The sequence below is a fragment of the Anopheles stephensi genome, chromosome 3 (assembly GCF_013141755.1).
Source record: "Anopheles stephensi strain Indian chromosome 3, UCI_ANSTEP_V1.0, whole genome shotgun sequence".
NCBI classification, from domain to species: domain Eukaryota; kingdom Metazoa; phylum Arthropoda; class Insecta; order Diptera; family Culicidae; genus Anopheles; species Anopheles stephensi.
The window spans coordinates 2910853-2933359 of record NC_050203.1 but is presented as its reverse complement, the minus strand read 5'-3'; the positions used below and the strand labels follow the sequence as shown (position 1 = coordinate 2933359).

The 22507-nt window shown below is 48.0% G+C and overlaps 4 protein-coding genes across 10 annotated transcripts in view; 3 read left to right on the top strand and 1 right to left on the bottom strand.

The window, feature by feature from the left end:
- Nucleotides 1-65: 65 nt before the first annotated feature.
- LOC118510130 (protein fem-1 homolog B) lies at nucleotides 66-5938 on the top strand. 2 transcript variants are annotated; one of them, XM_036051604.1, is made up of 6 exons: nucleotides 66-711; nucleotides 3538-4277; nucleotides 4370-5065; nucleotides 5147-5249; nucleotides 5319-5460; nucleotides 5537-5938. In XM_036051604.1, the coding sequence occupies exons 1-6, from the start codon at nucleotides 550-552 to the stop codon at nucleotides 5692-5694; spliced, it is 2001 nt and encodes a 666-aa protein (XP_035907497.1). In that variant the 5' UTR covers nucleotides 66-549; the 3' UTR covers nucleotides 5695-5938. The 2 variants fall into 2 exon arrangements, 1 of the variants encoding a protein (XP_035907497.1); XR_004905968.1 differs by lacking the exon at nucleotides 5147-5249 and having other exon boundaries at nucleotides 99-711; nucleotides 5537-5678.
- Nucleotides 5939-9751: 3813 nt separating this feature from the next.
- LOC118511245 lies at nucleotides 9752-17128 on the top strand. The gene is made up of 3 exons (XM_036054091.1): nucleotides 9752-10958; nucleotides 15851-16262; nucleotides 16341-17128. Exons 2-3 carry the CDS (start codon nucleotides 15953-15955, stop codon nucleotides 16688-16690), a joined length of 660 nt encoding a protein of 219 aa, XP_035909984.1. The 5' UTR covers nucleotides 9752-10958; nucleotides 15851-15952; the 3' UTR covers nucleotides 16691-17128.
- Nucleotides 17129-17200: 72 nt separating this feature from the next.
- The window catches only part of LOC118511244, a 29873-nt gene continuing 24566 nt past the window's right edge, over nucleotides 17201-22507 (bottom strand). The window contains exons 1-4 of one of the 6 annotated variants that reach the window (XM_036054088.1): nucleotides 22280-22299; nucleotides 18521-20399; nucleotides 18358-18455; nucleotides 17201-18293 (exon numbers count right to left, since the gene is read on the bottom strand). In XM_036054088.1, the coding sequence (XP_035909981.1) occupies nucleotides 17603-18293; nucleotides 18358-18455; nucleotides 18521-20332 (2601 nt within the window). In that variant the 5' untranslated portion in view covers nucleotides 20333-20399; nucleotides 22280-22299 and the 3' untranslated portion in view covers nucleotides 17201-17602. Of the gene's footprint in view, nucleotides 18294-18357; nucleotides 18456-18520; nucleotides 20400-20470; nucleotides 20621-22279; nucleotides 22300-22507 lie in introns of those variants that run through there. The other 5 variants (XM_036054085.1, XM_036054086.1, XM_036054087.1 and 2 more) reach the window with 5 other exon arrangements.
- On the top strand, nucleotides 20515-22030 carry LOC118511247 (lysozyme-like). Its single transcript, XM_036054095.1, has 4 exons — nucleotides 20515-21087; nucleotides 21156-21244; nucleotides 21327-21390; nucleotides 21797-22030. Exons 1-4 carry the CDS (start codon nucleotides 20925-20927, stop codon nucleotides 21934-21936), a joined length of 456 nt encoding a protein of 151 aa, XP_035909988.1. The 5' UTR covers nucleotides 20515-20924; the 3' UTR covers nucleotides 21937-22030.

The following is a 22507-nucleotide window of genomic DNA, read 5'->3' as shown; positions in this document are numbered from 1 at the left end:
TGCTGCGCTTTCCCATAGTTGGCTCTACACACCTTGGGCAGCAGATGCAAGCTGACAGCGGTCGCAACTGACAGCTGATCAGCGAATGGAAAATAATAACAAAAGTTTATAAATAAACACACCTACCATGCACGGGGGGAAAAACTCGATCGCGAGAATGGGAGCAGAAAAATGACGGAGTCTTATTTCCGACCGAGTTCGAGCAGGAATAGAGCTGCTCGTACGGCAAACATTCTTCGCTAACCGTTCGCGTTGCGTGAGTGCGGTGGGAAATAGTCGGAACGCTTGTGTGCTTTTCCCAGTCGAGATTGGTGGTAGCTGGAAAATTTATCCTTGCGAGGTGTAGTGATCAAGTGCATGTTTTTCGGCACAGTGTAATCGCAACAAATTGCCCCCATTGCTTCAGTTGAAACCAACAGCAAAGTGACGAGATAAAATTTCGCTCATTTTGTGTGAACAAAAGCTTCGAAAGTGTCGGCTCAAGGCAGTTCAGGTGTCGCGTGCCGTAAGCGGCGTACGCGCTCCATAAACCAGGAACGTACGGTCAAGATGACCAAGGAATCGGAGGATTTGGAGCGGGAAAAGGAAACCCTTCGCGAGCGCATCATGCTTCGGGTTTACTATGCCGCGAAGGAGGGCTTCTGCACGCAGCTGTTGGCCTTGCTGGGCGAGATAAAGGATGACGAGGAACGCAATGCTATGGTGAATCAGGTAAGATTTGCAGGACCGTCATTCGCCGATTTTACTACGGAAACGATGCTCATCCCGCAAGCGAAGCAAGCAAAACAACCGTCATCCTTCTGACCCAGTGGAACGAACGTACCAGCGACTGCAGGCACCAACCGCTTTAGGCAAAATTTTACGATCCCACATTTTGGCAAACAACCATACGAGTAACCACCACCCACCTCTGGCGGTTCTCTCATGCCCTTTGCACACAACGCAATCCCCAGCGCGACGGCGGCAGCAGCATCAACGCGTGGTGATCGCGCACCGTTAATGAACTATAAAATTTTTCGCCAACACACACTTGCGCCCGCTTGGTGCTTCGATGGCGTTGTGTCTTTTCCGATGGATGCGCTAGCATCTCGTAATTTCTGTTTCTAATTTCGTCACCTGCAAAGAAAACCGAAAATCACACACAGACAGCCGCGGAAAACCACGCGCTGGCGTCAAACTTCAGCTAGTTCCCATCCCATCTTCCTGCTCCTGTTGGGACTTCGAACGGCCCGCAGTGCTACGCATTGGAAAACCCAAACGCTTGCTCAGCAGCTCTTGCTTGCTTGCCGGCTGCGGTGGTGGTTGTGGTGGTGGTGATGCGCAAAAAAGGCCACAAATGATACCAAACAAACCGATGTGACCGATCTTTTACACGCGATACGCGCTTGATTTCGTTACAGCAAGCTCCGTTTCACGGTCAAGGATAGGTTACACGATTTACATGCTCCCTTACCCGCGGGGGATAATATCAAACAAACTTTTGTCGCTGGGCTGTGTCGAAATTTCAATGCGTACGAGCACGATCACGACATCACACGACCATCATTGCGGATTGATTAATTTAACCAACGGCAGGACGGAGAAATGCGTTGTTTAAAACATTTCCCGCTGCAAACACAAAGCGACTCGAGGCACAAACAAGCCGCAAAGACGACACAAAGACGCAAATTGCGCATTGGAATTAAATTCCCGTGCGTGTTGTTTGAATTTTTGCATCATAGTTTTGCAGTAAGAAAGCGCGTGTGGGTTAAAAAGCAATAAAAAAAAAAACACCGACTAAGTAATACAGTGAAGAATGTTTGCAGTTCGCCTCGCAGCATACGGCCACGCCACACACGCTGCAACAGTTCGACTTCCGTATAAAGGCTCGTAAAAATGTGCGCTATTTTCAATCCTCGTCACGCTACTAACAAGCAGCAAAAGAGTTTGAGAGAGAGAAAAGTTTATCACCATACCAGAACAATGCGCTTGGAAGGTGCATCCAGGGCGTTAACGATCTTGCAGGGATTAACATTACCGGAAACCCATTTCCACTAATTTCCCATTTTTCATCCAGACAAATGAGGGCAATTTGGGTTATATTTAATTCCAAAATTTTAAACAGCTACCAGCCTGGTACAACGACAGCGCAAAAACCTCGATGGAGACGCCTGGTTTATTGTACCGTGCGGCGTGGTATTTGCGTTGCGTGTTGTTTCGAAAATTGGAACACCAAAATAACAATAAATTGTTCCACTTTTCGACATAAAGAACCCCTTTTCTGGGAGTTGAATAATTTGTATCTCTTACAAGAATAAAATGGTTTCATTCTCACCGGATTTTGTACGGGATTATTCCATGCGTACACCACACGACGCCGGCATCACGATCCTCTATTCGATGCCTCTATTTTTCCGGATCGTATTCTAAAAATAGCGACCACACGATGGCGTGATGGGGGTGTGCGATCATGTGTAAAACGTGTCTAGCGTTTGACAGGGGCATCAACAGAGGGAATTACAAGCCGGCGGATCGCAGGATGTTCAAAACGTTCTTCCATCCACTATAAACCCGAGCGGCCGAGTGTTCAGGTCAATGACGTGTAGGAATCTGTTAGAAAATGGATGTCATTACCATGGCGAAACAAGATCAGATTCGTCGGGATATAATTAGTTGAAAGGAAGAAGGGAAGGAAGCGCTTGAGTTGATCGTCAACGAGCATAATGATCCGTTTGAAGATGGGGACAGAATAATAGACCAGAAATGGTTTCTAACAATCCGCATACGTCTACACAGCAAATGAGCTTGGTTTCGTTTTGGAATTACGCTGTTGCTTTACAAACACTCACGCAGAATAAGGCAAACTCCACAAGCGTAACGGGCACAGAGTTGTACTGAACGTAAAAAAAGGCGTCCGTACGATCGGTTTTGTTGATCGTTCCTGCTAAGCATGATCATGTATGGTATCACGCTTTATTCGGTGCCTGTTACAGTTTTCCATCGTCCCATAGTTTAGTTCTCTGAGGCTTATTGAGAACGCGAAACAAAGAAAACGGTACGAGCGTGTGTCAATACAATTCTACAACACACACACATTGCTTTTAAAAATGCTCCAATGAATCATCGCGGCTCTTCCGCAGAAACTAAAGCACCCTTCCTTCCTTGGACCTTGGAGTGACGGATATTGCAGAGCTGACACACCGGGAATGCTGGCTGAGGAAATATTTTGATTGCTGCGTAAATGATCTTCCCATCTCATGATGATGATGACGATGATTCAACCATTGAGCCACTTGAAACGTAATCGGTTCTCCTACACACTAGAGAAATTTCTTGTACCTCTAGGAAAAAGAAGGCAACTTCCCCCCCGATCTTCATAACATCTCGCTCAATTCGCGTTCATCGCTTTTAATAGCCGATGACATGCGATGCGCGCGATTCAGGTGCGATCGTGTCGGTGGTGCTTTGCTTCGTAATGCGGTTCAAATTTTTGTTTTGCCATTTGCTCCATACCAACTCATTGCCCATATACTGATGCTTGTGCCTTTTTCTTTGCAGGAGTTCTTCGAAGACGAGCACCAAATCTTCACGCCCCTGATCGTGGCGACGCTGAACGGTCACTTGGAAATCGTTCACATACTGCTCAAGCTGGCCACGCCCGATCTGGACAAGGAGGGCTGCGTGAAGGTGCACGGCGAGCTAACGGACGGTGCAACGGCCCTGTGGGTGGCGTCCGCCCTTGGTCGTTTAAACATCGTCAAGATGCTGATCCAGCACGGTGCCAAAGTGGATCACTGCACCAAGAAAGGTTCGACACCTTTGCGGGCCGCTTGCTACGAGGGCCGGCTGGATGTGGTCCAGTATTTGGTCGACCACAACGCGAACGTGTGCACGGTTAACATGTACAACAATACGTGCGTGATGATCGCAGCGTACAAGAACTACACCGATGTGTTGCTGTATCTGCTCGAGAAGGGCGCTCAGGTGAACGAGCAAGCGCAGTGCGGTGCGTCGGCCCTTTACTATGCGGCCGAATGTGGCCACGTGGAGGTGTGCGAGATTCTGCTCGATTATGGTGCACGGTTGATGAAGAACACGTTCGGCTTGACGCCTGCGCTGGCGGCTGCCGAGAGGACACGTGAGGCGGTTGTGCAGGTGTTCCTAGCGCGACCCGGTTTACTGGCGAAGGAGGAGCGCATCGATGTGATGGAATTGCTGGGAGCATCGTACGCGAACGACAAAGATAATTACAGCTTGAGTAAAGCCTTCCAATATCTTCTAGCGGCAATGGAACTTAGGTTTGTACCGCCAAACGTTTGTCGCGACAAACGGCAACAGCGGCGCGCAGATTTGTAAAGCTTCTCTCTCGCTTTTTTTTCCTGCCTTATAGATTCGAAGATCCGGACAACATTATTCGAAAGCCAGCGTTTGAACCGATTCCGGCATACGAACACTGGCTCGAGTGTCAAACGCTTCAGGACCTGCTCGCGATCCGCTACAATCACAACTCGCTGCACATGGAGTCTCTCACGATTCGGGAACGCATTCTCGGTGACCATTGCCCGGAGGTGGCGCATGCTATCATCTACCGTGGCGCAATCTGTGCCGATAACGGACGCTTCGATCGGTGCGAAAGTCTGTGGCTGCACGCGCTACGGCTCCGGCAGCGGAACGGTCTGCACGTGCAGCGCGATCTGCTACGGTTTATGAAGCTTTTCTCGCAAGAATTTTTGCTCAACGAAACGGTTCGGTTCGACAGTGTGATCGCAGTGCTCGGGGCGTGCATCGACGAGCTGCGGTACAACCAGCAAAAGATGGCAAGTCCTGGCCCGAAAGATGACACGGATGCGATAGCGGACAATTACGAGATGAACATCGTGACGGTGCTGTACCTGATTACGATCATAACGAAGCTGCTGCAGCGGGAGCAGTTCGAGCGGACGGAAGCGCAACTGCTGCAGGTGTATCAGATGGTGTACCAGCTTAACTTGATGATGGTGCGATTGCGGGACGATCAAACGTTGCTCCATCTGGCTGTGAACGGTGTAACGCCGGTGGATGAATTTGTTACCGAAGAAGTTTGCAGGTAAATGTATAAAAAGAAACCGAGAGGATCATTTGAGCTGGATTTAAATTAACATCGATTCGCACCCCTTTTCCATTTTAGATTTCCTTGTGTAGAAACCGTTAAGCTACTCCTCAAGTGTGGTGCTCCTGTTGACGTGGTCGATAGCGATCGAAACACACCTTTACACACACTCACTTCCACCGTGAGTAGCGCTAGGATTGAATTTATTTAAAATACCTCACTAACAGCGATTCCTTTCCCAAAATCTCAGCTGCAAACGACTGTGCTACGGATGGCGGACAGTAACGTCAAATCGGTTGTAAAAGAAATAACGGAAATTTTCATCGAAGCCGGCATACATCTGGATGCGGTGAACGCGGACGGGTTGAAAGCTTCACAAGTTTGTGTTCAAAGTAAGTGTACTGTTGGTTCGCTCTCCTATTTCAGCCAGTCAATAATGAGATTCATCCGCCTTGCATCCGCCAACAGGTTGTGTAGCAGCGTTTATCAAAAGCTACGAAACACGTGCCATCAATCTGCGCTGCCTCGCGGCTCGAGCGATCGCTCAGCATAGAATCCCGTACCGGAAGCTAATACCACGCCAGCTGGAAGGGTTCGTACAGCAGCATTGCACACCAAAGAGCTAGGCCGGCCCTGTGTCGCACGGTACAGAGCTTCAGCTGTCCTTCATATTCTACCAGGGAGGAAGCAGACTAGTGACCAGCGAAGGCTATAAGTGATATAATCAAAGTGTAATCCCCGTCCTTCTTACCATTGTGGTGCTCCGGTGTATTGAGCATGAGCATGCTCGAATGAAAAATGTATTGAATTTTGAAAAGATTTAATAAAACTAATACCGCGAGGAGTTGCGGAGTTGGATAGAGAAAAGAATTTCCTTGAGCAAATCTATTGAGAATTGCATCCGAGAAGGTTAGCATTGCTCGATTGATCGTTCGTTCCTTAGGGTAATTTATATTTGGCCTTTTTTATAGTACTTTTGCAAATTATAATGTACATTATAGGTTTTTTTAGTATTTCCGACTGCAAAAGAGCTAAAGTTCTAGATACGTCTACAGTTCATCGGATAAAGTACTGGGCGCCTCCTTCACAAGAAGACACAAACACCCGGCAGGTCTTAGGTTCTTATTACTCATCTGGCTTAGAAAAAGATAATTAAAATATAATAACAAAAATTCGCTTTAAAGCCCCCCCTAAAGTCAGCCTAACGTACGTGTGAATAATGCATCCGTGTACCGCTGCAAACACATTTTCGAACAGGTTTTCCTGGGATAAAGTTCAGCTCTCATTTCACGTGGAGCTCATGTAAAAAGGGACCACCTGCGATTCCCAAAGCAAAAAACCCGTCCTCCAAAAAATGGCCCAGCTTTTGCTTTATTGCTTTCCAAAAAAGTTGTGCCTCCAAATGTACAGGAGAAAGGTCAGATGTAGCTATGGCTACGACCCGGAAAAGCTGCTCAGCAAACAATGCACAATGGAAGTTTGTTGAGTATGGGCTCGTGCTTTTTTTGTTGTTGTCGTTGTTTTTGCTCTTCCGTTGCTGCTGTGCGCCGTTAATAGCCTTCGACATCGACTGACCAGCAGGTGTGCTGTACCGAACCTATCCTAACCCTTGCGGCCATATGCGGCGGTAGCCAGTAACGTTTGTTTCCCGCGTTAAGCTACCGAATCTACCGGAAAGGTGATTCGCCCAGCCTTGCTTGGTCATGTTTCGAGTAGCCAAACTCCATCCAAAGTCGTGGAGTACGAGAGGGTGAATTGTTTTCGTCGTTAGCCGTTAGCCCCCCCCCCCCCCCCCTCTCCTCTTCCACTCTCCGATTTTCCGATCAATCCGTTCGTTCGACCCATTCTCACCCTTATGAATAATAAACAGTGGAAAATGGGACGTTGGAAAGGCACACGCTTCATTCCCTGCTGCCTTTTCCCCTGCCCCTGTTTGGTGCTGTTGAGGCGTGTAGATATTCACCACGAACCAGCGTCGTGTACCACATGGAGCAGGTCAGTTGGTCCTTTTTCACTTTCCACATTCGCTCGGAGACATGGAAAACGCAAATGCCATTTGCGTGCTACAGCAGCAGCTTGGGGCCGTGTTCCAGTAGTGTAAGCTTTCTACAGGAAAATGGACAGGAAATGTGTCCTGCGTTTCGCCCCCCGTTCCTCATCATCATTAACGACCCTCTTTCATGTGGTCCATTTTCCGAAATGCAACCGGCCACAAAACAAACGCACACAAACACACCCCCCTCCGGGTCAATATAATAATCGTCATTCGGGCGGAAAACTGCATTTTGCTCTATTAATTCTTGGGCTTTCCCTCCTTCCCCGGGAAGGGAGGGGAGGGGGGCAGGAGGGAGTTCATTTTCCCTAACCCTCAGTACCATCTCGCTACCGGCTTCCCATTATTGTCCCATTCGATGGTAAAGATAGCTATTTGTTGGTTCGCGCACTCCTATATCACTACATAGCAAACACACACACACACACACACACACACACAAAAATACCAGCAATGAAAAGGAAAAGCAGATGGAAATGGAAAACACACGATTTATAAATATTTGAGCACACAAAAGAAAGGTGCGGGATGGGTGCAGAAAATAGAAGAGCATCGGTACGCGTTTGATGGGTAAAGAAACAAAAAAGGTTCGAAAAATGGTGCAATCTGCACTCTGCCCAGCGTAGCGATGCACTTCAAATGAATGCCGACCATATGGGGGGGGGGGTTTTCCTCCGTTTTTTCCGTTTTTTTTTTTGGTTCTGCGTTGTGCTGTTTTGTTAATCTATTGATCTGTTCACTAGTGGGGCTTAAAACATAAAGCAACCGAACAGTGAAGGCTGGAAAAAGGCAGTTGGAATTTTTAATCATGCGTTTATTTTTACATAGGGGAATTGAAACAATTAATTATTTCTTTACCTCGAACGTTAGCTGTAAAAAGTCAGCTGAATGTGGGAAATGCATTTTGTTGTGGTTTTACTGGCATAGCATAATATAAATGGAAGAAATGGTTAAGGATTTAGGGAAAAAACCGGTACGAATGTTTTGATTTGAAAGCATTAATGTCATTACTGTCAATGCGTCCCTCTATCGTTGCAGTCGATCTGCCCCGAGTGCTTCGGACGGTACCATTGTGGAATAATAAAAGTAATTACTTGCCCAGACCATTTCAACATCAATCCAGCAATTGACAGTAATAGTACGCCAATGCTGGTTCCAATTCTATGGAAAACTCATACCAATGCCCGCAACACCTGTAACGGGTCGGTCCACGGACACCATCGATCCACTGCCCGAGGCGGATCGATCCATTTCCCCTGTGCTGCTGCTACCGAAACACCCGGAAGGATGTACACACCGACGTTCGTAGTGTCCTTGGCTAAATAGAACATAGTCGCCGGGAGGGTGTTGGGTGAACTGGACCCATACTGGCGACTCCCTGGACGACGCAACGAGAGAAAGAGAGGACAGATAAAAAAAACCCTACCCGTCAACCCCTAATCAACTGCCGGAATCGGATTTATTGACGACAGTGGCACACACACACACACACCCAAAGGGCTGCCGTGTATCTATCGGTGGTTTACTATCTGTTTCTGCCCCCCCCCCCCCCCTCTGTCCAGCTAACCTCCCTCCCTCCTCCCATGGGAGTGCTCCATCCATCTGCAGAGGTGACATTTTAATGGGCACACCATTCCGTGGCGTTCCACATTTTTTTCTTTCTCCCTCTCTCTCTCTTTGACTGCTTTTTAGTATCAAAACATACAAAACACTTGTAGCGTGTAGCTATTAGTGGGGAGCTTTAACGAGAAAAGTTAACTTACTGTTGACGTTATGGTGGCGTTTATCTGGCCATACGCATTACACCGACGTGAGTAAACGCGCTTAGTGTTTTGTTCTATTTTCGGCATCGGAGCATTGGTGGAGGATAATTCGAAAGTTTGAAGTTCGTCATCCACACTTTTCTCTTTCTTCGCTCATTGGAGCTGGAAAACAAAACTAATGTCTTATTTACACACACACACAGGGACTGGCCATCACAAAAATACTGTGATGTCTCAAAACGTACAAGTTGATTACAGAGTTACAGGACAGCGAATGATTCAATCAAGCTCGCTGATCAACGGTGCACCATTGACGCATCTAGACAGCCATGACCTGTTACAAAATCGAAAACCAAACGTTTCTATTTATATACGCGTTCTGTACACGGATAGCGCGTCATGCTACTTTTTCTTTTGAGGGTAGCGCGTTCGGGAAGTATACTAGAAACTCTGAATAAGTAATCGTTTGTGTACCGTGTGGTTTAGTACGTGTATTCGAAGAATTGAAAGCTCCAGAAGTGTTCTAGCTAGGGTTTGGTTTGCTATTCTACGACCGTTTCAATGCTTCACTCAACTTATCAGTCCACTAAGCGTGGATTAGCAGCGGAGATTGTGTGCTCTCGAAGAGCAGGGCTACTCAAACCGATTCCGAAAGATGATCGTTGCAATTTTTTCACTCAAAGTGTAAAGTGTTTAACTACATTCTATTGGTTTCTCTCTAGCAGATTTCCTCGCGATAATGTCCCTTAGAAAACATAATTCAAAATAGTACCATTTGCACTTCGAAACTCCGTTGTAAACCCCTGACCGAGAGGCAAGAGAGCACTCGAACCGAGAGGAACTCTGCGTCCGCAGAAGATTATGGCTGTGTCGACTGCTCGCGACCTAGCGAGAGGACTCTCTCGCTCGCGTCTCACACAGACGGTACAATTGTGCTATTGACGGGTTGTGAACGCAAACAAACCACGTTGCCGCCGAGCCAACTGCTGTTGCTGGTGTTAGTCGACATCTTCACATCCGATCCGTCCAGTCACGCAGCGCTGCTACAGTAGCCAGAGTCAGAGACACATAACAACAACAACAAAGAAAGCGCCCGGCAATCGAAAGTAACCGGTCGCCATACAGTACCCACGCCATATTGTTATCTGAAGCTGCATAATCTCTCACACTCGAGTGCTGGGCCTGTAGTATCCAGATGGTGTTTAATATTGTCCCACGGGCACGTGATGAGGAGGTAGCGCGACCGATCCGTGTAGGATGAAGCGACACTAGGACACCTTGTGGAGCTCCAAATTTAGACTGCCCGTTTTTTGTTTGTTTCGATAACGACCGCCAAAGGTGATAACGATCACGCAAAATTGTCGCTGAGCCCCGGTTCGGGTTCGGGTGCTAAACAGATGTGCTTAATTAGAGTGTGTGAACGAATTAGATTAATTTGTTTTTAACCACTGCGTTACGGTGAACGGTTGTGTTGGTGAGTTTTTGGCGGAGAGTGGGCCTGTGTTTGCCCTAAACATGTGCCTCAAACAGTGAATTACTAGCAGGGAGGTTAAAACATGGAGAACCACATTTGCCGGACATTGTGGAGTGTGAATAGGATGAATTCCTTGCTGTGTAAAGTTAGCCTTAAATGGGTTTAATTCGTACAAGTAGCTTATCTTTCTTTAATCCTAAGGAACAAAAGTGAAATTGGAACATCACGCTGCTCCACGAAATTGACCACGTCTAGGCAATTGTGTGGTTGGCCAAAATAAGACCAAAAAAGAGACCACAAGTACGAGATATATCCTACTGATAACGTGCAAACTCGACAAAACGGTCACCGACTCGTTTGACGTGCTATCGTGAGGCCTGTCCGGCTCGGTGGAATTTAGTGCGACCGTCCCAGCAACGTGAAAAGTCAGTGGTAAGCGTTTGCCCCGGGGATATCACAAAAGTCTCACGGTGTACTGGAAACGTGTCAAGAAGTGGATCATTCCGCGTTGCTTACCGAACGGCCGACACGTATCCGGTTGGTGTATCCTGGCGTCCGAAGCCTCACACCAGTGCACCAGACGAAAGTAGTACGTCCCAGGTGAGTTTGTAGCCTTCCCCCTCCCCCTCCTTCTCTCTCTCTCTCTCTCTCGCTTTCTCTTGTACCGTGTCCATTATCCATTGGTCCACGTGTCGGGAGTTGTTTTGAATGACAGGAATCAATTCTCGCCGGACAGTCGGTGGACAGTTATTATCGCGTTTTCCCTTTGCGCCGCACACACACACACATACACAGTCATGCATTGGCCGTTGGTTGATGAATTTTCCTTTTGCTCGGCGTATTTCCCATCCCAGCCCAGTTGCTGGGGTTTTGCTGTGGGGGACAGGAAAATGAAAATGGAAATTATTTAAACCACTATTAACACGATATGATGAAATAGGGCGACGAGAATGCACGCTGACATGAGTCATTCGGTTTTTGTTTTTCATCTTCCAACGCACACTGAGATACTGAACGCGTTGTAGTGAGCTGAGTTTAGATTTTGAAGCATCTGCCACTTTTGACAGTACACTATGGCAACCACCATTACTTCCTTTTCAAATACTGCTTAGTTTCAAATATAGAGGTGCGTTCCATTAAAAAAGCCCCTTCTTATCAACACTAAGTTTGTTTTATGTAACGGTTCTAATTACGTCCCCATTTGCTCAGCAAACGGGCAAATGATGCAAGTAGATCGCCGTGTTGCGATAAGAGCTACGACGTGTGCATATGCACTTGCTAATGTGCTTTCTGTTGGCGGTGTTCCTGGCAGGTCGACCCAACCAACAAACGATCGTTTTAAACGTCTTTTGTACACACCAGATGTCCAGTCTTGGGGGACTGCACGTGGCTGGAATGTAAAGTGCCTTCCGAACGAACTCTACCCAACCGTGACAGTGGTAATTCACACGGTGGACACGGTGGTGAGAATACCAGGCGTGCCTACTTCGTTCCGATGGGGGATTTTTTTTCCCGACCACTTCCCTGTTCTTCTTCTGTTTCCTTCTTTGCTTTGTTAGCAGATCGCGAATAGAACGCAAAATCCTGAAATGAAAACCAAATAAAGAAATCGTCATGCACACACATAGCAAAGCTTCAAGGACAATCCAACAGGTCACGACGATCTATTGATAACGGAATGGTTGAGCACCGACTGTTTTTTTTTTCTTCTAATCTCAAACAGAAATTTGCAACTTTTTTTTATAAGCCAAATCATGTGTATTTGCTCATTGCGCTTTCGGGGCCCCATCCACGATGTTTTTCTCTCTGCTAACTTTCTTTACGTTACACAGTGTCGAGCTCAGTGAAGAAATGATTGTAGTTACTTATCGTCACCTTTAATCAAATTTTGTTTCCTCGCTCGCTACATCACTTTCGCCTCGCTTCTCGTTACCTTGGCACACATTTTGGAGGAGCACTCTGTTTCGGGGCGCGGATTTAATGGTAATGAAATGAGTCGCACATTTTGCTTTTTGGCGGACATTGGACGACGGTGCCTTCGATTATCACCAAAGCTGCGTAAGGGTGAGACCTTTGGGTGGACACAAAATTAGCGCTTGACTCACGGAGGTACCGCGACAAGGGTGTTATCTTGATGATATGTAGAAGAGTGAATTTTGTTTATGAAAATGTGGGGCTGATTATCGTATTCCACGACGAAAGAATAAAAAAAAGAGCTGATGCTATCTGATCTGTTTTCAAGATCAGTTATTTTTGTTTTTTTTTTGTTCTCCCATCGTGGAATTGCCCATAATGTCAGGAACTTTAGCTTTTGGGGTCTTGGAATTCCCACCTTGAATGTGACATTCTCGGTGCCCCACTGTCTAGCGATTCATTGAAATATGACTGCTTTGTGGTTTTCCCTCTTCATCAGCAAACGCTCGCTTCTACCGTTTGTCTCAGAACCCGAAACCTAACCTAACAAAACACACCCGTCGTACCACACGGTACCCGTCGTACCACACTGATAAAGAGCTGTAAGAGCACTATTTGGCAAAGGCAAATAATATCTTCACGCATTACCTACCCCAACCAAACCGAATGTAGGTGATGTAGGTGTGTTGGGGAAAAAAGCTGGGAATTCGATTTTATTGAACCTCCAACTCCAACTACACTCGTTAGTGCGTGTAAACTCGATTGCAGATTATACCAGCGTGCCGAATCGACTGGCTGATTAGAGTGTGTCCAATTATTTGCAACACGGCTTGACGTCCGTTTGGATGACGGAAGCCTGGTGTCGTACAGTATCGTGGCATGCAAATCTGACCCAACCCCGTGCGACGACTCGACGACCGCTCATAAGCTTAATTACTCATTAAACCAGACGGACCAACCTCATGCCCAGCACGCTGGGAACAATTCGTCCGGACTGCGGAACGGATCCACTCCACCGAAATCTCATTTTGTGGTGGTTCTGGGTTTACCAGAAACATTGAAACACACACGCACTCGTGTCTGTCCTTTTCCGAAATTGCACGAAATGGGGTGAGGCTAAATAGTTTAACCGTACACACCGACCCGACCGACTCGCCAAAACTCCCATACCACCGTTAAATTATCGCTACCTAATCCAAAATCCTAGACCCTAATCCGGCATTATCTTCTTGCCACGCCAATAAACATACTCGTGTCCGCGCGCGCGTTTTGCGGTCGGCGCCCACCGTCCCTGGGTCGTTAGACACTCCATTGTATCCTTTGTGTCACATTGCGCCCCAAATTTACCTAATGATAAATCAGGCGTGTTTGTGTGCGGCTATCCCGTCCCGTTTCCCTATCTAATCGGAAAGCGGAGATCCGATAGCACGAATGCGAATGAATAGAGAATACGGCTCATAAATCACGGACAAATCATGCACACGCTGGATTTGTGGGGGGATAAAACCTTCCGATAAAAGTTAAACAAATCGTCTAAAAATAGTGCACATCGGGTTGACAATTAAGGGAAATTAAAGGGATCCTTTAATTCCTTTACTTTGGGAAAGGTTCATTGGTTCATACCACTCCGGTCCATTTGGGGCGTGGAATAGAACGGACGGTAACGTATCGTTCAACGGCAAGGGCCGCGGTCTGGGTTCAAATCTCGAATAATACCGCCCTGTGTGGAAGTGCAGAGATGACTAGATTATTTATTCGAATATGGAGTAATCCTTTAAAGGGTCAAATAAGTTGGTGACTATGCAAATTTTGCTTCCAAATGTACAATCGTTCGTTATCCTTGTGGAAGATCTTGACAAGGAGTTTAATGACATGGAGGTTTACAGTCTGGGTCTGCTACAAATATCCTTTCAGCTTATCTCGGTCGTTCAAATATCTCGACTGAGAGGCGCATCAACGAACGCTATCACTCCTGTAGGCTCGCGAGTAATAACGCCCCAATGTCTATTTATGTATATTTTGGCAATTCCTTGGCACTACAACCTCGAGAGGTATCGGCCTGCCATTTTTGGCGTTCTTTGACTTGATTTTACCCGTAACAAGGTAGTCAGCTCTACTACCAGGTACAGCGAGGCGGTCTGGATAGGATTTGAACCCCGGTCCTGCCGTGTGAAGATCGGTGCCGCTGTCGTGTCATTTTCCTGATATGCCAAACCCACCACGAGTTAGCAGAGTCTTTATATACCAACCACACACCAACCAACTTACGATTCAACCCACCAAAAGGCTTTTCCACAATCCGTTTCCGATTGAAGGACGGCGGTGGTTTAGCGCTTGCCTGTTCCAACCAATCCAACCAATCCAACATACAATACATCTTGATCGATCGAAATGGAGCAATGAATTACATTAATTGCTGCCGAGCCCGTTGGTTCGTTGCACTGCCGCCATTGCCAGCTACACATAGCTTCCTACACCGATCCATCATTCTTCACCTACTTCGCGGAACAAGCGTCCTATTTGGCTGCGAATGTTTTCATGGTTCGTCTTTTCCGCTGGCGAAGCGATTGCGAAGGATTGTTGCAATAAATTGCACCGATTAGCTCCGGTCAGCACATCAAAACTGTGATGTGAATCACTGTAACCAGTCGGTTGGAAAATGGTAACCGAAGGGAAAAAGTGTCGTTAAATTATGCAACACTTCCACTTGGATTGGCAAACAGTCGATGGAAAAGGAGGGAGGCAAGGATATTGATAAAAAAGTCTTTTTTTCCTTTCAGACCTCAGAGGAGCTAGGCCGCTTCTGTGGAACTCAAATTAAAATAATGACGTCTCATCGGAATTTCACCATTTTGAAATAGAATCCCATCACACATTCCTACTTTAAACGACGGTTAAGACGTTAATGCTAAACATTCTAACCTCACGAATCTTGTGAGAAATAATGTGCCGTGCCAGCCACGAGCCGGTGACCTTCGCCAGAGGATGTGAATAAATACGCCCCAGTCGCGGCGCAAACAACAATCGGCCGCATTAGTAGACGCTGAATTGAAGCCCTTAAAAAATGCAACGAATAATGTTGGCCATAAATTCTGCACACCTGCAGGTACGGTGCCCAGCCGTTTCGGGAGCGAAAATCCACCGTGGAAGGTTTATGCAAATTGACTTCCGGATTTCGTGGCCGACTGCAGACGGGCGTCGGCCTGGTGCTTGTTCTAGCCGAAGGTTGCCACACGTGCATAATCCTTGAGCGGGAGCTGTGGTTCGGTTTCTAATGCTGTTTTCGTGTTTATTCGTGGTACCCGAAAGAGTTTTCCACACACGCACACTCATTCACTGTGGCATGCGTCACCGGGAAGATCTGATAAGAGTGAAGCACGCCCGGCGCAGGTCTTTCCTGTGCGATCACGATCGATCTGTCAAACCGATCCGAAGCGACTGTGTGTGTGCGTCATTGGAAACATTCGTTGCAAGTCATCTAACACTGAATCGGTGGTTATCAATTTCATCTCGGAGAAACATTTCTAACTCTTCTCCTTCTGGCTTTTCCTTCTCTCCATCTCTCTCTCTCACACTAGGTTCTCTCGACGTAATACCCGACACAAGCTAAGCGCCGTGCATTTGCAAAGCTACTGTTAGTGTGTAAACATCGCCGAGACGACAACATACCCAACAACATCATGATTATATTCCTCTACCTGATACTGGTGTTGGCCTGGGCGCTTCTCATCATCATTCTGAAATGCAAAAAAGCACGCGCCAAACGGCTGGCGGAACAGGAAGAGATGGCCCAGCCGGTGCACGTGGTGCAGATCGGGTCAAACCTCTACGACATTATGTCACTGCACCGGGACAACTACAGCGGTGTGTACAGCTGTCTCGAGCACGGTACCATCGCGCAGCACCGGCAGCGTGCCTCGGCCAGCGTGACCCACTCGAATGCGGCCTTCGTCGGTGACGATGGGTCCGTGTATCCGGGGAACGGCATGGGTAAGTAGTAGTGCATGTCTGCCAAACCGCATGGAATCTCACCGCACATTTCTCACACTGCTGTCCTTCCTTCTGCAGTTGCCCTGGAACCGCCACCATCGTACGAGGAAGTGATACGGCTCCCTGCCTACTATCCCAAGGTGGAAACGTTCGTGCCGGAAATGGTTGTTCCACCGTCGCTACCACGGCCCCACACGGTAGCTACCCAACAACCGGCCCAGCTACATCAACCAACTCGTCCCGGCACGTTGGATCTCTCTGCGGTGGCAACGATTGCACCTGGCACGACCGGTCCGGGAAGGCCAACGGAACCGACCGTCGATGCAAACGGAAATCGTATCAAGGGAACGAACAGCAGCAGTAATAGTAGTTGTACACCCTTCACAACCACCACCACCGTAACGGTGCAGCAGACTGCTAGCTCGTAACAAGGATCGACCACGACACACAGCCACGGAAATGGTGGCGTTTCGGAATCGAAATCATCAAGTGCCTAGCGGGTGACCCACTGGACCCACCACACACATACAGACACTTCGAGCGTTTGGGTGCACCTTGGGGGGTCTCGGACCGTCTGTCGGAAATGGGAAACGGACAGGGAAGATTAGTGCATACATATCTCCAGTATCTTGTATCTGTGACTGTGTTTTAATTTCGTTTCTAACCACACGTCCACACACATCCAAGCACACAAGCGCCGGATGGCACACGAAGCAAATGCGCTTCTGACGAGCGTACTAGCGTACCTATGTATTCTGTAGAAGGCTGGCCGTGGTTTCTTTGGTTTGTCTCTAGGTGCCCAAACCGAGCGGTTTATCGAAATTGACTCTTGTGGAGAAATATATGCGATACGATTACACCAAAAACGAGGGCGTTCTGTGTGTGTGTTTTTTTAAAGGCGATTAGAGTTTCGGCATTTGAACCACTCGCTCAATCTATTTGAGAACCAACACGCTTTGTTTTATTTTTGAACTGCCGCTTTCTCCCGCACAAAAAAAATCTTGTTGCACTTTTTTACAACATTAAACGCGATTTTAGTAACTTTTCTCCCTTACTCACACAAATGACACGATGGCACAGTACGATTAGTTTAGAATGAAATGTAAAATACAACAGAATGCTAACGACTTGCAAAACGAACACACCTACGTCACGACCTTCGCACACTACAGGGTCACACTGTTTTCCTTTTCCGTGCACCGGGTCTTACCGTACTAGCATAAATAACCAACTCTATGTACAACAAATTTACATAATTTGTTCGCGTTTAACCGTACGGAATCGATCGATTCGGCGCCACCGAACAAACGGCGTGACGTATAATCACAAAACAACGCAACTCACAGACTGGTGGTTGCCTGTAGCTTAAAGTATCGGCTACGACTTTCTACATCCTGATGCGAGCTACGTCTCCGTTCGTCCACAGCGTAGCAGCTCGCCATAGACGGCAGATGCCGATGCTCCCCCTTGAACCGTACCAGCCCCCAAATGAACGCTACCAAGCTGGTAATAATGATGATTGTCCCTAATCCCTCCAGCAGGACACGGCCACCATGTACCGACGGGAGGCGGGCTGCTTCCGCTTCGGCCGCTAGCTGCAGCTGTCGGAAATCGGGATCGTCCCGTATGTGGTTCGACAGCACACCGACACTCTCGTCACCGTCGTCATCCTCGTCGCTGCTCTGGTCCATGTCACTGTTGTCGTTGTAGTCTGTTACATCCGGCACGGGATGATCAACACGATCGGTCTCCTCAGTGCCTTGATACTCCGTGTCCTCGCCATCGTCATCACTGTCCCGTCCCTTCAGCAACTCATCCCGATTCCGATCGTCGTGCCGGAAGTCGGACGAAATGCGATCAAAGTCCGAAATGTCCGACTCGTTTGTCTGGCGCGTACTTATCTGCAGCTCCTTCTTTATCGACTTCCGTTTGGCCGTGTTGATGTGGGGACGGGGTAGAGCGGTCACCTTACAGGCACCGAGATACTCATCCTTTGAGATGTCTTCCTTCATGATGAGACAGAATTTGTAACTGAAGCAGGGAGAAGCTGGATTAAAACCATGCGTGAGAGTACAATTTCGTAAAGACATCCTACCTAACGTTACTTTGCAAGTCATACGCTCCAATCAGCTTGGTGCTGTAGATGTACTCCATGGCCGTAATAGGAGCTTCCGGTTTCACAATGCAAGACACCTAACAATCGGAAACAGAAGGCGTTACAATCCAATTCCAACGGAGGTATTACTTGCCCAACTTACCTCCGAATTGTACAGGATCATTTCGGGATCGTCCGTGTGAAACACGTACACAAAGCGGCATGAATAATCGTCGGTTCCCAGCAGCCAGCTCAGGTAGACGTCACTTTCGTCGGTGAAATTAACCTCCCGCAGCCGGACCTCACTGCCAACGTCGCGCACATACGATGCATTGTTCTTCAGCTTCAGCATCACCTCGATCGTCTGGAAAGTTTCACGATCGGTCTGCTGCTTGCTGCCACCCTCACCACAGGTAAGCGTTTCCGGTGCAATCTGCAACAGATCGGCCCCCTCCAGATACGGCGGTGTGGCACAGATTGCGCCAAGAATGCCTTGCGATGCAGGTCGTGCTCCGGCCAACCATTGCAGGAACGGTTTCATCGTGCAGTCACACACGAGCGGATTACTCTCCAGGGATAGACTATGCAGTTGGGTCGCGCTCACCAGTGCGTTCTCTGCAATCAGCGAGATATCGTTGCCGTCCAGCCGGAGCTCCTTCAGGGCAGGTAACGGAGCAACCACATCGGCCGTCAGTGCCCGCAGGAAGTTGTGTGTAAGATCGAGGATAATGAGCCGTGGTAGATGCTTGAGCGATGCATCCGAAATGGTAACAATGCCATTATGCCCGAGATCGAGCATCTGAAGGGAGGCTAGGCCAGAAAATGCGTGATCTTGCAGCACATCGATTTGATTGCTGCGAAGGGACAGCATCTGCAGATACGGATACGCCTCCAGTGCGCCATTGTGGATGCTGGAGATGGAGTTTTTGTCCAGGTAAAGAATCTCTAGTCCGCGAATTCGTGGTAACGTGGTGTTCTGCAGCGGACCTCGTATCCCGTTCGAATGCAGATGAAGTTCCTTAAGGCTCAGGCAAGATACCAGCGATTTGAGGCTCTCCGGTGACTCCCCCAGCCGATTCCCGTTTAGCTTAAGATGAAGCAGATTCTTCAACGGCACCAAACTTTTCGGAGCAATAAGCGCGATCTGATTGCTGCTCAGCTCGAGATAGGACAGCTTGGGTACGGCCAAAAAATCACCATTCTGCAACGACTTAATCTTGTTGAACGAAAGATCCAAACGATCGAGCTGCCCAACAGCAACGAGCGACTGCATCGGAACACTTTCGAGAGCGTTGTTCGGTAGTCCGAGCGCTTGCAGCAGTGTTCGAATCCCGGCAAAAGCGAGCCTATGCACTCGCTTAATTTCTCCGGACGAGATCACCAAACCTTGCAGTGAGACGTTTTGGAAGATGTTCGCATCACTGATGCTGGTCACGTTCTTGAGCGTACAGTCCAACAGCGATACTTCGTACGGCGATCGTCGCAAGCTGTCCGCAATCACTTCCAGCCCATGCAGATCACCGCTACACCGTAGCGTGTGTGGCAGGTCACAGCTGCACTCAAGATTCGCGCCCTCGGACACGTTCGGACATCGCCAGTCGCCCAAATCTCGGATCCGTGGTTGCAGGGCGCCTTCGAAACGCTTCCCGTACGCCGCCGCCTTCCGATCGTACGTCGGTTTGTTAACAAACTTGCGAGCGGTCCAGGCCGTTCCGAACGCATCTTGGGCGGTTTGTGTCAGATCGTCTTTTGTTCGATTGCTACCGCTGCTGCTAATGGTGCTCGTGGCCGCGGTGGTAGAGTCTGTGGTAATGGTGGTAATAGTGCTAATGCTGCTTAAACTAGCCGATGGGCGAGGAGTCCCCAACGGTGGGCTTTGGTAGGCGGCTGGTACTGACGCTGGTGATTGACTAGACGACGTTTGAGTGCTGTTGCTGGATGCGGTTGCTCCTCCGCCAGCAATCCCGGCTGTCATAATCTCTGCCCCATATCCGATGGCAATCAGCTGTCCTACGACTAGACATGTGTAGAGTAATTGAAATCTGGAAAGGAAAACGAAACACCCCCGTCAGTGAGTACGTCACTTGTAGCAGCAAATAAAAATCAATATCACTCTGGTTAATTTTGAAATGTTTTCTAACTACTGGTATTTCCCAGCAAATCTAAATGCTCCTCACCGGTTACGTTAGCCACACACCACCGTCAAACACCAAATGATCAGCTCATTCTAATAAATTAACGTCTACACCAAGCTTCTCCGAGTCTTCGATGCCTTCTTCTGGGGCTTTTTTTTTGTTTAACAACACGGTTGTACTACCGATGCACTTTGATCTCTCAGCCGATTAGTCCATTAGCCGTCCATCAAATGTTTCATAACAAACCTTAACGCCCGAGGCGACGGCTCTAATTCCCGCTTCGTGATCTTGGGAGCGCGTGAATTCTAACGATCTCCGGGGGCCGGGAACGACTCAGACCGGGGCTGTTTGCTGACGAGGGCAATCAGTTTGTGTCTGAGTGTCTCGGTCCGAACACGGTGTGATCTCGGTTAGCGGATCCGTAATCGCACGATGAGTGCAAAACGTCAGAACTTCCGAGCGGCGTCTACCGTTGGCGTAATTTTAGCGTTGTTTACACTGCACAGTTTGAGCGAGGGCAAGGTGTTTGAAAAATGTCCTCTGGCTAGAATGCTGGACAAGCAGAAGATTTCTTCACGATCACTAATCTCCAACTGTAAGTAAGAGTGCGTGACGGTACGGGGACAACAGCAAGCGCACCTAATCGTTTTCTTCTCGGCAAAGGGGTGTGCCTGGCAATGGCCGAGAGTGGCGGTGACACTAGCAAAGTAACCACACTGGACAACGAGTCCGCCAGCTACGGTATCTTCCAGGTATGTGAACAAGGGTTGTTCCGGAGCTACGATTCGATCGGAATGGAACATTAATTCACTGCGTTATATCTTAATGGTGCAGATTAACAGCAAAACCTGGTGCCGAGAAGGACGCAAAGGTGGTCGTTGCAATAAAAAGTGTGAAGGTGAGAGTTAGAGTACCGACTGTGTCGTGTTCCTACGGTGCGAACGCAATAAATCTTCGATGGCAAGATATTCGCATGCTGGCTAGCTCATTAGCAGCTCGTTACAGGCGGATACAACCGCGACTAAGGAAATCGCACACTGATCGTTGGAATTTAAAAAAAAGGCTCGTGTTAACAGCAAATTAGATAGAAAATATTTGGAACAGAAAGTGTGAAGTAACGTTTTTGTGGAAAGATTTAACGCTCATCGTGTACTTATTAGCCTTGCAAATCAAGACAGAAAACCCGCGAACGCCACTTCCGGTGCATTTCTAGTTTGATTTAGTGATCAGTTGTCCTTTGAATCTGACTATTAATTTTCTACGCACGCTTTCCATGGTTGTTCCTTCGCGCCGGGATCGACTAGACTTCCTGACCGATGATCTTAACGACGACATTGAGTGTGCCAAGCAGATCTACAGTGATGGCGGTTTCGGTGCGTGGAAGGGCTGGGTAAACCGGTGCAAGCAGAAGACTCTACCCGATTTGTCATCATGCTGGACTTAGGCCCCGTCGCCACACTACATTGTTAGTAGACATTAGACAATGTAGACAGGAAAAATGTTCCAAATAAAATATTTGACTTTTGTTGCTTCGTAACAGTGCATTTTTCTAACCCTGCACGTTGGCCCATTCACGTGTCAGATAACGGCGGAAAACGAGATGACAACGAGGCGTACAGCACCACCGATAACGTTACATATCAGACATTGTTTGATATCACAACCTCACACTCGGCATCAAAATAAAACATTGAAAACCACTTGTACCTCAGGTCTGTCGTGGTGAGCAATTAGACCCAATGCATCGGCTAGACTCCCTAGAATCGACACTTTGCTCCCATAATTACCAAGCTGGCACCAATCGGCGATCACAGCGAGAGAGACGCTATTTCTACAACTATACAGACTTCTCGATGCACACTGGACCAGCAGATATTGCAGCATCGTTTGAACGATTAATTTGTTATTGTTTACATTTCATCACACGCTCTCTTTCTCGCTCTTTCACACAATCCACAGTCGCTTGATCGCGCACTAGATCGTGCGGATTTTCCCGGACATTAAATTCAAGAAAC

Coding starts and splice junctions, on each gene's coding strand:
- LOC118510130 (XM_036051604.1), top strand. CDS start 550: ATGACCAAGGAATCGGAGGATTTGGAGCGGGAAAAGGAAACCCTTCGC. Junction 712..3,537: donor GCAATGCTATGGTGAATCAG/GTAAGATTTGCA, acceptor TTTTCTTTGCAG/GAGTTCTTCGAAGACGAGCA. Junction 5,250..5,318: donor TACACACACTCACTTCCACC/GTGAGTAGCGCT, acceptor CCAAAATCTCAG/CTGCAAACGACTGTGCTACG.
- LOC118511245 (XM_036054091.1), top strand. CDS start 15,953: ATGATTATATTCCTCTACCTGATACTGGTGTTGGCCTGGGCGCTTCTC. Junction 16,263..16,340: donor GTATCCGGGGAACGGCATGG/GTAAGTAGTAGT, acceptor TTCCTTCTGCAG/TTGCCCTGGAACCGCCACCA.
- LOC118511247 (XM_036054095.1), top strand. CDS start 20,925: ATGAGTGCAAAACGTCAGAACTTCCGAGCGGCGTCTACCGTTGGCGTA. Junction 21,245..21,326: donor CCAGCTACGGTATCTTCCAG/GTATGTGAACAA, acceptor TTAATGGTGCAG/ATTAACAGCAAAACCTGGTG. Junction 21,391..21,796: donor TTGCAATAAAAAGTGTGAAG/GTGAGAGTTAGA, acceptor GGGATCGACTAG/ACTTCCTGACCGATGATCTT.